General features: G+C 33.9%; 1 protein-coding gene across 2 annotated transcripts in view; it reads left to right on the forward strand.

Annotated features, from left to right (window-relative positions):
• Positions 1–13754, forward strand: part of LOC126890030 (clavesin-1-like) — a 102803-nt gene extending 89049 nt beyond the window's left edge. For both annotated transcript variants that reach the window (XM_050658842.1, XM_050658841.1), the window contains 2 exons: positions 11470–11572; positions 13522–13754. In XM_050658842.1, the coding sequence (XP_050514799.1) occupies positions 11470–11572; positions 13522–13670 (252 nt within the window). In that variant the 3' untranslated portion in view covers positions 13671–13754. The remainder of the gene's footprint in view (positions 1–11469; positions 11573–13521) is intronic.
• Positions 13755–15846: the final 2092 nt, after the last annotated feature.

Below are 15846 nucleotides of genomic sequence, written 5' to 3' on the forward strand. Positions count from 1 at the left end.
TTTACTCATCAACTCAAAGTACAAACATACTATGAAGTAAAAGGCCTAATATGAACTAAATACTTCCCTATTAAATTGTAAAAAAAAACTGGAATAATTGGACTAATTACAGAAGAATGGTTAGGACATGCGACCGTCATTTCCTAACAAGAAATATTATAATGGTAAAACGTCTGCCTACTCTGCCATGAAAGACATAGATTACGAAGTCAGTTAAACAGCAGTGATCAGTTGCTGAGAAACAACTTCGAACCCACGCATTCACAAATCAGAGTATTGATAGACTAATCATAAGCAGAAATATGAAAGACTCAAGAATTCATACATACTTACATCAACATTCCAAACTAATTCCAGAATCATAGTGTGTAGGATAGAAGGATATAAATTATTATTATGTGTTTAAGATATTGGAGACAAATGTTAATAGAGTAACCCAATAACAAATTAAAAACCACATCTTTCCAATATCGCAAATTCAATAACAATATATCAAAAATAATAAAAAAAATTAGTAAGTAATCAAATATTCAACATAATATAACGCATAACCTGAGATATGGTAGTGTAACATAGTTCCATCATAATATCCATATTAAACAAGAGTACTTGTATGAGCTTTCCTATCCAACTATATAAATATATAATAAGTTAACAACCCTACTAACTTAGGGGTTAGGTGTGCAAAACTAAACAAAAGTACAAGTGAAGTTATTATTAATTGTGTAATCCTACTGACAGGATCAGCAATCAACAATATTGACTCATACTAATAATTAAAATGCATCATGTATAATACCAAAAAAAAATAAACTCATACATAAAGTACTACATAATACTTAAACCAATAAGTAATAAATTCATAAATAAAATCATCAACAACAAAGCCAAAGATGAAATCAAGCAATGTATGTAGGTACCTGCATTATCAGATGGAAAAAAAATTAGACTAAAATTTCTAACCATACTAAAGATTGAGTTAAGCTAAAGACAAACAGAAGAAGAGATTAGCTTGAACAACACTGTTAAGGTAATCTTCTTCTGAAGATTGTTCTATAACTTAATAGAAAAATAGAATCAATGTTTCCTAACTAATAAAGAATTTATATTTGAATCTCAACCTAAAGTATCTGATTCATATAAGCATTATATTATGGTACCCACACTGGTATAATATTACCAACATTAACAAAACTAGAAACTGAGATGGATAATGGAACTACTTTATCATACAATAATTATAATTGTTATGTTTAACACTACCAATTAAAGAAAAATAATTTGGATGACCATCTGTAATCATCCGAACCATGCGAATTCAACGTATCATGTATAGAAGCTAATGTTCTGGACTTATATTGCTTTGTGGTGTGTGCCTGTCATACCAAACAACCCAAATATCAAAAATAACAAATATAAAATATAATCTAAAGTCTGTAAGACAAATATACATATGGAGAAAATATTAGCGACACACCAACAAATCAAAAATGCCAGTAAAATATATAAAAAATCAAATCAATAAAGTAAATGAAGTACCTAAATACTGAAAATGATTTCTAGTTATGTATAAAATATAACCATACTAGAAAAAACATATGCATATAGTCAACGATTTATTGTACGTGCAAACATACTACCATTGGTAGAAGGAATAAAAATTTATACTAATAGAACATAATGTCAGATATGCATACTCAGTCTAAATACATAAATAAGTTTCCAATAAAAATACAAAATCCAAACTAAGATATGAGCTGTACCACTAACTAAAAATGAGGTATCGAAAATAAACTAATCAAAACCAAAAGAAGCAGTATAAGTCTACCTGTTTATTATTAATAAAAATTAAAGACAAAAATAAATCATAAATAACATATATACAAAGATATCAAAAAGGTAATAATACCGAAAATTCCAATAAAAGAAAAATGAACTAAAAGAACTACTGTCTTAGAAACATAAACGGTTGGCACCACGCATTGGGCAGCCAGTGTAACAAAAATGAACTTCTGTTGGAGTGATATACTCCAACAGAAGTAATGAAAAAATGATTACTACTTATCACTCAATAGTTGTGTCTATATTGAAAATAGAAATGAAGGGGCTTCAGCAGTGAAGCCGAAGTCGGAAAAAATAAAAAAATACTACTTTGCAGTAATACTGAAGAAAGGGGAATTAAAACGGATAGAGGTAGAAGTATGAAGAGACAGAGGCAAACTGAATAGAGTTGGCTAGCAAGAGATACAAGAGAACAACTTGACACTCAAGGATGGATACGGCTCGTTTGCATGCCTGTCGAAGAACGGTAGCTCTAAGTAGATAGTAATGATGACTAAAAGGTGAAATAATGAAATAAGAATAATGTACTGAAAATGAATGAAGATGAGTAGTTGCTAAAAACGAACAAAATAAATAAAACTAACAAATCACGGGCGCCATGAAAATGATCTTCGATCATTTTCCCAGGTATCTTACACTGCTGTCAAATATTAAATATATTAAATCTGTAATAATGAACATATAGGAGTAATAAAATAATTGATATACAAAATAAATAAATATTTATTAAAAATAACTGCTAGATCTTTGACAATCTCTGAGTTAGACAAGCGTATATCATGTGACTCTAAAATGACATAAGTTATACAGAAGTTATATCCAAGATAACAACATTATTATCTGTTATCTGTTACAAAATTACAGGTATATGTACCTCTCACTAACATAGAGTGTACAAAATTACATATGTCTTCTACCAAATGGTTATAGTACGCCTGCTACGTACAACTAAATGAAACTGACAAAGATGAAAATACTACCAATAAATAGGCCCAAGCCTCACTAAGAGAAAATACCATAATGAATAAATAAAGTTAAATATACAAATGAATAAAGTGATAGTAATGAAGTAATTAATACCGAAACGATGACCTAAATTAACCGAGAAAATGCAATGAACTAAAGTAACGACGAATTAACCGAACAATCGAAATAAAGCGAATAACAAGAAAATATTTGGGAAACAAGCAAGTAATATTACAAAATAAATTTACCCGAATTACATAAACCAATATCAAAGCAATAATAAAGTATTAAAAACCTAATTTTCTCTAGGCTTATTCCTGTGTACAAGAAGTTACCGTAGATACAAAGTTTGGGAACCAAATACAATAATATACAAATATGTCATATTAAAAAAAAACCAGAGGTAAACTAAATCTGGAAAACAAATTAATTAACAGGGTGCATTAAATCAAATGTCTAAAATATAAAAACCAAAAGTTACTTAATGCACAACACTAAATGTTCCCAAACGACTCCTAAAGAGGCTGCTGCTGCATCCTCAGAAATGAGCATCAGGATGATGCGCCCCCATGCCCTCCGTAGGCCCAGGTGGCAGGACGAAAAGGAGCTGGAATGCTCCCAAAAAGCTTGTTCCCAAAACCCCAATAGTGACTTGGCTGTGGTCGTGGCTGGAATCGACGCCTTCCAGGTGGTTGAAGGATTTACATGGTAGGTTCTAATATTTCTCCCCAAATGGCTAAAAAACATTCCCAGTTTTAGTTTATTTTTTTTCACTCGAGCATGTGTGAATAAAAAACAACAGAAGAAGTAATTAAGAAGAGGTTTTTAGAATGAACAGCAATAAAAAACATCAATTAGCAAGGCTTATCAGATGTAAGAAGATACTGTGTGTGACCTTGATGTAGTATTTAAATACAGAATATGATATTGAGAACAAAAGATTATAGGATAATTATATTGCCAGTGTGATATGAGCATAGCATTATATTTTTTTATTCACAATTTATGAAATATTGGGTGTGGACTAACTTTAAACTTTACTACCCCAAAAAATTACGACTATGAGAATTTTCTCCGAACACATATTACATACAGTGGAGTGATTAAGAGAAACCAAATTAAGAAAGAATATTTTAAAAGAAAATTTATGTAATATCCCCTAACCTTTATATGTCAAAAAGTTATTTACCGGATAGATCAGTTGTTCATTTACTGTCCCTCTAGAAACTCTGGATGGATTCTGGGAAAACCATGGGATACCATTTTTACTTCAGTGGGACTGCATTTTTTTTTTTTCGAAATAGAATGGCTTAAGAAATGAAACCTTCCGCCATTATGGAACCAAGTTCGTCGACCGAATTCTAGCACACTTCACAGCCAAGTAACGGAAAACGGAAGATCGCTTTGTCAAATTTTCAGAACGATCAGAACGTCAACGACCACGGAACGCGAATTAAATTCACCAACAGAGGCGTAGAATGTTCCGTATAGAATGTGACGTCACGTAAATATTTAAAAAAAATTAATTAAAGCGCTAAAAATGATATTATAACGGGTGGACCGTTACAAATTGAAAATTAAGAATCTAACTTATTGCGTTGAAAGTTCTATGTCCCAAAAAAAGATTTCAAATATTGTATATAATATGCTGTTAAGGAATGTAAGTACAAGACTAATATTCTCCTTGTCCAATAGTTTCAGAACTTCAACACTTAAGTCATCTAGATCAGTCACTTTTCCATTTTTAGCTTGTTCCAAAGCTTGAATTAATTCTTCTTGAAGTATGTTAGGCCAGCCATACTCGCCGTATGATTGTTCTATTGGGTCTAGATCACGATACATTAAACACCGGTATGTGCAGGCGCATACCGAGTGTGACGTCACTTGCGAAGCAGAATTTGAAACTGACTGTAACGTAGATGTTAATTATTAGGTTTGTTCCAACACAACGAAGAACCGTCATGTAAGGATCACGTTACTATAAAATAATACGTTCCATGCGTTCGGTGTCTGTATATCGTGCATTCCATGGGTTATTTTGTTTACTGTGCACGACGGTGATCGTTACACGGACGGTTTTCGTTGTGTTGGAACAAACCTATTGTAAATACAAATTAATAATACAGTAGAACCCCGCAAATCCGAACCCCGCCAATCCGAACGTTCGGCAAATCCGAACCAACGGAAAGTGAAAAAAATTAAAAAATTTAAGACAATAACTTAAAAACATGTTTGTTATACAGAGTATAACCAGAAAATTGAACAATGTAGGAATAGTAGGACTTTGACATTTAAAATTTCTTAAAAATAAATACGTACTTTATACGTAATGCAGTGGTTATAAAGGTTAAACATAAACTGACTTTGGTTTTCTCGTAGTCAACTTGAGTCCAAAAATATTGTCCACGCTCTTACGAGAGCGTTTTGCGACTTAAAATCAACGACAATGAAAGCTTTGAATTCTCAGTTAGGCCAACTTTCGGATAATCCGAAATTTTCGGAATCCGAACAGGCTGTCCCCCCAATTATTTCGGATTTTCGGGGTTCTACTGTACGAGTTTAAACTCATGTGTAATGTGTAAAAATTGTATTTATATTTACCGAAAGTAATGAATTTGTTAAATATTTCCTGTTAACATACACCATAACCCATATACATAATATATTATCTACAGGACCGGATTTAAAGGGGAGCAGGCTGGGCAGCTGCCCGGGGCCTCCACAAAGCCTCAAACATAAGAGGTTCATTTAAACAGATATGGGCAGGTGATACAGGAACTCGACATCGACAATGTTATGTAATTACAAGTATAAAATGAAGGAGCGTAGGAGTGATAATATAATACATTATTCATGTTTTTCACCTTCCACCGGGTGAGTGTATTGCTTCGTTTGTAAATTCTTATCTAGTGTTCGTACACATTTTAGCCACAGAGGATTTTGTGATTGGAAACATGCAGATAGTAGGCTTATGGATCACAAAATGTCTAAAGCACAGGAAGGAATTGGGCGTATTGATACTGAAATAGCAAAACATGTCAAAGCAATAAAGAATTATTGGAAAATACTCAAAAGACTAATTATTTTAGTGTTATAAAATTTATTTGTGAACGAGATTTAGCATTTCGCAGCGAAAATGAGTGTCGAGTTTATCACAAAATGAAAATTATTTGGAAATACTCCAGTTATTAGCTGGATATGATCAATTTTTGAAGCACCATATTAATAAATATTGAAATCCTGGAAGCGGACGTGTCAACTATTTTTCATCAACCATATGTAAGGAAATTGTACATCTGATGGCTAAAACGTATTAAATTAAATAGTTTTAAGGATTAAGAAGTCAAAATATTATTCAGCGCGTACCGATCAATTAACTGTGAAATTTCGTTACATAGAAGGTTTCACTCCTGTTGAAAGGTTTACCATATTTTTGCCAAATCACGGTCATAAAGCAGAAGATATATTTAATTTTCTAATGACATTTTTGCAAGAACATGATATCGATTTGAAAAACTGCAGGAGACCGTCCTACGTTAATGCGTCAGTTACCCATGGAAAATACAATGATGTTTAGGCTGAAATTATAGAACAAAATGGTACGTAACCATACGTGGGTGCTCCCTCCTCAGTGTAGCTGCTCAAATGGATACGGCATGCGCTCCCCTACATATAACCCGCAAATCGGTTGAATCAAAGAGGGTGAGCGCCGTGGGGCGAGCACCAACATATCCACTTTGTGGAGCTGCTACATCGAGCACGGAGCACCCACGTTTGAATACGTACCTTAATATCTTGGAGTTGTGGATTCTTTGTGTCGCCCACTCTCTAAATGTAGTTTCAAAAGCTGCAACTGAGTGTTACCATGTATTAGCATAGCACAGCATTCTTTAATTTCTTTGAAGAACTAAGTATATGTATTTTCCATGTCCTCTACATATACAGGGTGTCCCAGACTAATTTACCCACGCTATATCTCTTAAACGATTAGAGATTTTCGAAAGGGACAAAAGGTGATGTATTCTACTTGTAATACACTTTAATATTGCGTACAAAAAATCATCCCATAAATAATCATCCCTTAGTTACAACCCCTAACTTTAATTTTTCGAATAGCACCCTGTATATTTTTTTATAGTTTTGGATGCGGTCTTCTATCGTCTATTCAACACATTTTTTGAAAATAAAATCGGTTCGTAAATAACCAAGACAATATCAGTTTAGTTTTGTTAATTATGTGTCCCAGACTAATTTATCAAGGCTATACATATAAACGAATAGAGATTTTCGAATGGGACAAAAACTGATCTATTACATTTGTAATACACTCTAATATGGCGTAGAAAAAAAATCCCCTAAATATTTATCCCTTAGTTACAACCCCTAACTTTATTTTTTTTTAAATAGCACCCTGTAAGTTAGGGATGAATATTTAGGGGATGAATTTTTTCTACGCCATATGAAAGTGTATTACAAATGGAATAGATCAGTTTTTGTGCCATTCGAAAATCTCTATTCGTTTAAGAATTATAGCCTGGATAAATTAGTCTGGGACACACAATTTAACAAAAATAAACTGATAGTTTCTAGGTTATTTACGAACCGATTTTATTTTCAAAAAATGTGTTGAATAGACGATAAAATACCACATCCAAAACTATAAAAAAATATACAGGGTGCTATTAAAAAAAATAAAGTTAGGGGTTGTAACTAAGGGATGATTATTTAGGGGATGATTTTTTGTACGCCATATTAAAGTGTATTACAAGTAGAATATATCACCTTTTGTCCCATTCGAAAATCTCTATTCGTTTAAGAGATATAGCGTGGGTAAATTAGTCTGGGACACCCTGTATATACAACTTTTTAACAGAATGTTTAAAAGCTCTTTAAGCGACAACAACGCAGACCGTGGAAAAAATATTATTGTTCCTAAAAGAGCCAATGCTACTTGATGGTCATGGAGGTGATGCCGCAAAAGAACTAGTTAAAGGTTATAATCAGATTAAAGAAGCATTAAATGTCTGGCTAATTGGCTCGGCCAAGACCATCAAATTTACAAAAAAAAAAGAAGCATTATAAAAAATTTCGGAAGACCATGAGCAACAATTTAAAACTCTTAGCATTGCAAATGGTTTGTACCTATAATCGAATGTGTTTACTGGAAACAGAGAGGATATTAGAGAAGACAAACAGCACAAGTCGTACTCTTCAAGATTTAAATATTGACCTTAATTCAAGAGTGGCAGTACTTATATCACTTAAATAAATTATACAGTAAATACGTGACAATTTCGAAAGATATGAGAACATCAGAGAAGTTTAGCACTCAAAATTTCATCGCTATAATAGATCACTTCATTACCTCTTTAACTCAGAGGGTGTCTACATATGAATTCATTCATTCCAATTTTGGATTTTTACATAATTTTGGAAAATTGGAAAATTTAACTCTCAATGAAATTGAAGCTCACTCAATAAAGCTTGCCAACATTTATAGCAAGCATTTAGATGAAAACTTATATGTCCACGGTACAGTTTGTAAGATTCTTTAATGCATTTAAAGAGGAAATCTGCTGAAAATATAAGCAAATAACTTCAAATGTACGAACTGCTAAAAGAAAAGAATATGAATGATGCTTTTCCAAATGTTGAGGTGACATTTTTGTTTATATTTAGTTCTGATGCTAACTAAGTGCAGTGGATAGAGATCGTTCTCAAAATTTATTGGTATTAAAAATCGACTTCGGTCTATGATGGGCCGAGAGTCCTTGAATCATCTCTCTATAATGAGCATTGGCCACGATGTCTTAATGCAACTAGATATGTCCCACATAATCAAGAAATTTTCAATTAAAATATCTCGAAAACTTCCCGCACTTTAACCATATATCTTACTATTATTTTTAATATTTTACTGTAACAAGTTACAGCTCTTGTACTTTTTATTAATTAAAAATATATTTATAAAAGTAGATCAACATTTTTTTAATTGTAGGAAGTAGGGCCCCCGCACCAATTCTGCCCAGGGGCCCCACTGCCTTAAATCCGGCTCTGATTATCTAAGAAAAACATAAATATAATGCATAATACACCTAAAGCTGTCAATATGACATTAAATAAAAATACTATGATAACGAATTAACGCAAATATCACATCACAATCTACAGTGTATCCCAAAAGTAACGGAACGGTCGAATATTTCGCGAACTAAACATCCGATCGAAAAACTGAAAAATACGTTTTCAATAATTTTAAAAAATGACATCAAACACCACCCCTCACTCCAACCCTAGGAGGCTGGGTGGGAGGTAACTTTAAAATCTTAAATGGAAACCCCCAGTTTTTATTGCAAATTTGGATTCCTTACGGAAAAGCAAGAAACTTTGATTAGAGACATTTTTTCGAATTGGGGATAGATGGCGCTATAATCGGAAGAAACGATTTTTAGTGATACCACAGGTAAATTATAGAAACGGTCTAATATCTCGAGAACTACACTTCCAAATAAAATACCGAAAAATACTTGTTAAATATTTTTCAAAAACCTATCGAAAAACACCATGCATGACCCTCTACTCCATCCCGTGTAAGTGGAGTGGGGTGTAACTTTAAAATCTTAAATAGGAACCCCCATTTTTATTGCAGATTTGGATTCCTCATCAAAAAATAAGCAACATTTGTTCGAAACATTTTTTGGAATTGTTGATAGATGGCGCTATAATCGGAAAAATACGATCTATTAGCGCCATCTATAAACAATTCTAAAAAATGTTTCGAATAAATGTTACTTACTCTTTCATGAGGAATCCAAAACGGCAAGAAAAAATGGGGGTCCCTATTAAAGATTTTAGAGTTTCCCCTACCCCACCCCACCTCTAGGGTGTGGAGTGGGGGATCGTGTTTAGTGTCGTTCGATAGGTTTTTGAAAAATGTTAAACACGTGTTTTGTGGTTTTTTATTTTGAAATCTATTTGTCGAGATATTAAACCGTTTCTATAATCTACCTATGGTATTACGATAAATAGTTTTTTCAGACTATAGCGCCATCTATAAGGGGTCCAAATCTGCAATAAAAATTGGGGGTTTCTGTTTAAGATTTTAAAGCTACCCCCACCCCACCTCCAGGGGGTGGAGTGGGGGGTGGTGTTTGGTGTCGTATTTTTCAGTTTTTCAATCCGATGTTCACTTGGTGAAATATTTCACCACTCCGCTACTTTTGGGACACCCAGTATATTAATAAAATAATAATATTAATCAAAATCGTTCTATTTGTACATTTCAGACTAAACTAAGTATAGAGAATACTAAGAAAGCCGTTTAGGAGGAATATTTGTTACCCAGTCAGGTGTCAAAAGTTGTGTTTCATTTAGGTACTTACATTCCACGTACGTTAAAGAATAATAATTATCAGCCAATTGCAAAAAATTTGCTTGGCCATTTTCTCTGCATTTTCGTAGAATCTACGTGTTGGCTTTAACCACCATTTTATAGAAATGATATGTAAGTGAGCAGTTTCTAGTGAGAACATGCCGTTACCCATAGTTCAGTCTTTTGACGTTCTAAGTGAAGGTATTTTGTGTAGTGATCACAAGGTGGTAACAACCGTTCGTTTTGCTTGCCATTGACTGAAAAATTTTCACGGTATATACTAGAAGCTTAGCTTCCCTATACCCCACCTGTACATTCAGCTTCAACTTTTTTTATTGAAATTCAACACATTGAGCTTTTTTATTTAATTTTATAAATGACAGTTTTGATATTTAGTAAGAATTTTTTAATTCCGTATGGTATGGGAGCCCAAGCGGGGATTTTTGCAGTTACTCGAGCGCGTCAGATTATCACATGGGGAGAAACCTTGTACCCTGAAAATGTACCTCTACCATATATTGGCTCTTAATGCAGGGGAGTTCATTAAGAAGGGGTCGAAAAATATATCTATCCTTAGAAAAACTCGAAATTGTTAGATTAAGATAAGGTAAGTTAAGTACATGCAAAACAGTGTATATTTAAAAAATCTGACGATTTGAGCGGGGCGTAAGGAAATGGGTGTCCCAAAGTTTCACAAGAAAAAAGCGATATTTCGCGAAATGAATGAGAGATCGAAAAACTAAAAAATACGTGCTCAATATTTTTTAAAAATATATCGAATGATACCAGATACGACCCCCCGTGAAGGGTGGTGGGCAGTAAATTTAAAATTTTAAATACGAACCCTGCGATATTTCGTGAAGTGAACATCAAATCGAAAAACTGAAAAATACACTTATTCAATATTTTTGAAAAATCTATCGAATGGCATCAAACACGACCCCACGAAGGTGGGGTGGGGGTTACTTTAAAATCTTAAATGGGAGCCCCAATTTTTATTGCAGTTTTGGATTCCTTACGTAAAAATAAGTAAATTTTATTCGAGACATTTTTTCGAATTATGGATAGATGGCGCTATAATCTAAAAACATGATTGTTGGAAATGGAAAATTAAATTAAAAATGGAAAGTCCCCACTAAAATGGAAAACTTTACTTAACTTTTTTGGGTTTTAGGACCTACTCTTCACAACCCAAGAGGTCCCCATAACGCTCGAGTGACTGCACATTTAGCATACTTTGCTCCCCTACCATAACATAATATGTACTATTAACTTAATATATATTTTAGATTTATATACACAAATCAATAGAAGACGTTTATCACTATATACCCAAAGATACGCTACCATCGGATTATGGTGGAAAAGAAAAATCTATGGCAGAATTAGAAGGTACATGTTTTATTAATATCCAATAAATATACCTATATTTATATATCTTGAATCTTTTCAATCATTATGCATGTTTCCTTTTTTCCTAATGCTTATCTATTATGTTTTTTCCATACCCCCATATGGTGTGGAAAGCTAGACAATAAATAAGGAATTCCTTAAAAAGGTGATACCTACGGACGCCTTCTCGGAATCTTCTGGACGGATAGAGTCACAAACCAGGTAGTGCTGAAAAGACTGAATGTTGAATCTGAAATTATATTTACTATAAAAAAAGAAAACTTAAGTTTGTTTATTGACCAGACTAATACCATTATAACCCAATGAAATATTAGCAATTTTATTGGGTTACTATCCATAACTATACTTAATACATACGACTCACACTCCCTTTAAGGGTAAAATTGACTCCATCCCAGATTCCTATGGTATAAAACAATTGAGCTTGGTGGAACTTTTCCGTATTATCGAGCCCTGGGTGACAGAATATGCTGGAGTATCCCTCAAAAATGTTTGAAAGCATCTGGAAGCCGAGAGTAGTATATAGCCTTTTGCATGGTTTTAAAGAAACTCACTCAGACCCAGCTGTTTTACATTTTATACGATGTTTTTCGGGATAACTCCAGTAGTAAGAAGAATAATAGATACTGCCTGGGTATTTCCAATCTAATTTCTGGTCTATTATGTGTCACTGGTTGGTCAGTAAGTGGACATATAATACCGCCTAATTACGTGCACATATTCTAATCCCGATTTAGCCATATGGCTCACATTTCCTCAGGGGGAAATTTGACTTATCCCAGATAAATACGGTATCAAAAATATTGAGCTCTGGTAGGACTTTTTCCGTGTTATCGAGCCCTAGGTGACTTGGTATGCTAGAGTATCTCCCAAAAATTTTCGTACACATGTGGCCGTCGCCAGTGGCACAGCTTTCTGCATGCTCTTATAAAGATATCCATTTAGACTCCGCTTTTTTATGTTTTCGAGGAGGTTCTTCGGAATGACTCCAGTAGTAGACAAAGTAATCGGTGTTGTCTGGGTACTTTGTATTCTCCATTGTCTTCGTATTTGAATATCCAGATCTGTGCACTTGGCGATCTTTTCAGTAAATTTAGTACGTAGATTATTGTTGTATCGCCACATTAATAAGTGTTGTTTGTCTTGTTAATTTATTAACTGGTACAAGATCTTGTCTATTATGCGCCACTGTTTGATCTGTGAGTACAGTGCGGTCCCAGTATAGCTTGTAGTTGTCATTATCAAGCATACTCTCAGGAATATATTGATAATATGGGAGAAGGTCTGTTTGGAGAAGTCCCAGCTTGATAGCTATCTCTTGATGAAGGATCTACTGAGTCATGTCGTTCCTTGTATTCAATTGCAGCAAATGCCTGGTAGCCCTGTAAGAAGTTGGATGGTTTCTTGGCTTGACGTCCATATCGGCATTTGTTGTTTTGGACCTGAGGGTCTTTGACAATATATTTGAAGTAATTTTTGGTTGGTACAACCTGATTCTTTATGGCTAGTAATGAACCTTCTGTTTCAGGGAACATATTTCCTGATGCCAACTAATAGTTCGACGCTGTATTGTCTATGTAGTCTTGGCTGACCTCATTGGGAGGTCGCCCGTGCAGTGGTTTACTCAACCAGGTGCCCATTTTTTCTTGTTTATACAAGTGATTTAGGCACATTTTGTAGTCTCTTAGTTGTGTCATCTGCTGGGCATATTGCACGATGTAAAGTTGTAAAGTCAGCCTGGGTCTGAAAATAGATTCTTAAATTAGCAACATGTTTATCTAGTTGTTCACCTATGTCCGTAAGTCCTCTTCCTCTAGATACGGCCACAATGTTGTTCTTTCTACTGCATTGAATTGAGGACGTTTTTTTTTATTATTGTTACTACTATTGAACTATTATTGTTTTCAAAGATATTGTTTGTTTTTTAGATATATGGAAAAGGAAATTTTTGGAGTACAAAGACCGGTTTGATTATTTAGACAAAATAACAGTAAATGAAGCTTTGAGACCAGAAAAACTCAAAAATGATGAATTGCTAGGTTACTACGGGAATTTTAAGAAGATTCAAATTGATTAGAAATAAATCCAAAGAATATAAATAACGTACATATACATTAAAATAAAGTGAAATAAAATTGTATTAAATAAATGATTTTTTTAATGTTTCTAGTTTCTTTTTCTAAGTATGTATACTTCTTGTTGAATTATTATTATAATGATGGTACCCAAAATCTTTGAAGAAACGGCCTAAGAGCGGCGCATAAATTTAATATCTTCAAAATATCAGAAGAATATGACCCGGAACAAATTTATGTAGAAACCAACAAGGAGGAATACTTGGGGAATTAACCAATACTCAACAGAAGTAAAATTAGCTTGAAAAACTTACTTCCAAGGTTTGCTAGAAATATAAGAAAATTACAAGAACAGAAAAAGAATAAATTACAAAAGGACTTAAAAAGGGCAACAAAGCCTATTTCTTGTCAACTGGCACATTCCACTCCAAAAGCACACATCAGAAATCGAAGATTAAAGTCTATAAAACCACCATTACATCAATATTGTTATGGAGGTACAACATGGTTAATGATAGTTAATTACAAATTACGAAAGGAAAAGCAAGATTTTTGAACAGGTTACCAAGAAAAGCATGTAGAAATAAAATCATAAACGTTACGAACTGTTCAAAGAAACAACTTTTTCAGATTTCACTAAACTCCAAAGTCTTCGATGCTGCCCGTGTAGCGAAGATGGCTGATAACGTATTACTAAGAAGAGCCTTAAATTGGAGAGCAAAGTGCCAGTACAGACAATACAAACAACGTGGTGAACATCAGAAATTGAATCCGAAGGCCAAGGTATCATTTGGACTATAGCGCCAGTGGAAGAAAAATGCAAGTTAGATGAAAATTTAATTTTTATGAAAATCATATATTAACAAGTTTTGAAAAAAAAACGACTAGTTTTCTGAGATGACAAAGGACAGGATCTCTTTTATTTCGTTATTTCTCCCATCTACCGTGTGAGTACTTGTATGGCAGAAGTTTTAAGGGGGTAAAACCGACTAGTGTGCCGTGATGGAATAAGGGCTCAATCTCCCTTATGGCATTATTTCTCATATCTGCCGTGTAAGTGCGAGTACTGCAGATGTCTCTCTATTTAACTACAGTATAGTTGACAAGTGACCATCAACTCTTATAGGTCTGGATCCCGCGTATGAAAAAAAAGTTGATTAATAGCAAGCTGAAAATTTGTTAATAGCTTAAGGGTGTCTAGTCGGATAAACTTTGATATCTGGGAACACTGGAACAGGGGCAGTTTTAATTGTGCAACAGGTTAAAAATTTGGAACGGTCACATCACGAAAACGGCACATTTATTTTGTCCGACAGAACAGACTTAAACTCTCCGAACAGAGATTAAACTCTCATGCAAAAATCAGACTGCTATTTATCACCTGTCATAATTCCTGTCATTTGACATATTCTACATGTTCCACTCATTAAAACGCCCATTTGGTGATAAATAGCAGTCTGATTTTTGCATGAGAGTTTAATCTCTGTTCGAAGAGTTTAAGTCTGCTCTGTCGGACAAAATACATGTGCCGTTTTCGTGGTCTGACCGTTCCAAATTTTTAACCTGTTCCACAATTAAAACTTCCCCTGTTCCAGTATTCCCATATATCAAAGTTTGTCCGACTAGACACCCTTAAGCTATAAATAAATTTACAGCTTGCTATTAATCAACTTTTTTTTCATACGCGGGATCCAGACCTAGTAGTATCAAACATCTTACTCCATTTTAAGGTTCGTAAAAGGAGACCTCGAAGAAAAATCGTCTCCCTAAACTCCTCAAAAATCAATGAGTTCCAGCAAGACTTAGAAAAAAACTTTTCTTTAGATTAAGTAGATAGTGATCCTGAAAACACTTGGATATATACTTCAAAGACAAAATAATCGAGATTGCAAAAGACTATTGGACACCCGTAAACCGTAAGCTATGGAAAATTGATGACACTTGGACTGTGATGCAAGATGCAACACAGGAAAGAACATAAATTTAAATTTGGAATAAACGATGAACATGGAGCGCTATCGAAAGAAATAAGGAGGTAATGACGCAAAGACAAAGGATTTTAATATTATCACCTAAATATCCAGATTTAGCCATACGGCTCACACTCCCTCTAAGGGGAAAATTGACTCATCCCAGATACCTACGGTATCAAAAGGATTGAGCTCTGGTGGGACTCTT

Source organism: Diabrotica virgifera, chromosome 8, assembly GCF_917563875.1.
Source record: "Diabrotica virgifera virgifera chromosome 8, PGI_DIABVI_V3a".
NCBI classification, from domain to species: Eukaryota; Metazoa; Arthropoda; class Insecta; order Coleoptera; family Chrysomelidae; genus Diabrotica; species Diabrotica virgifera.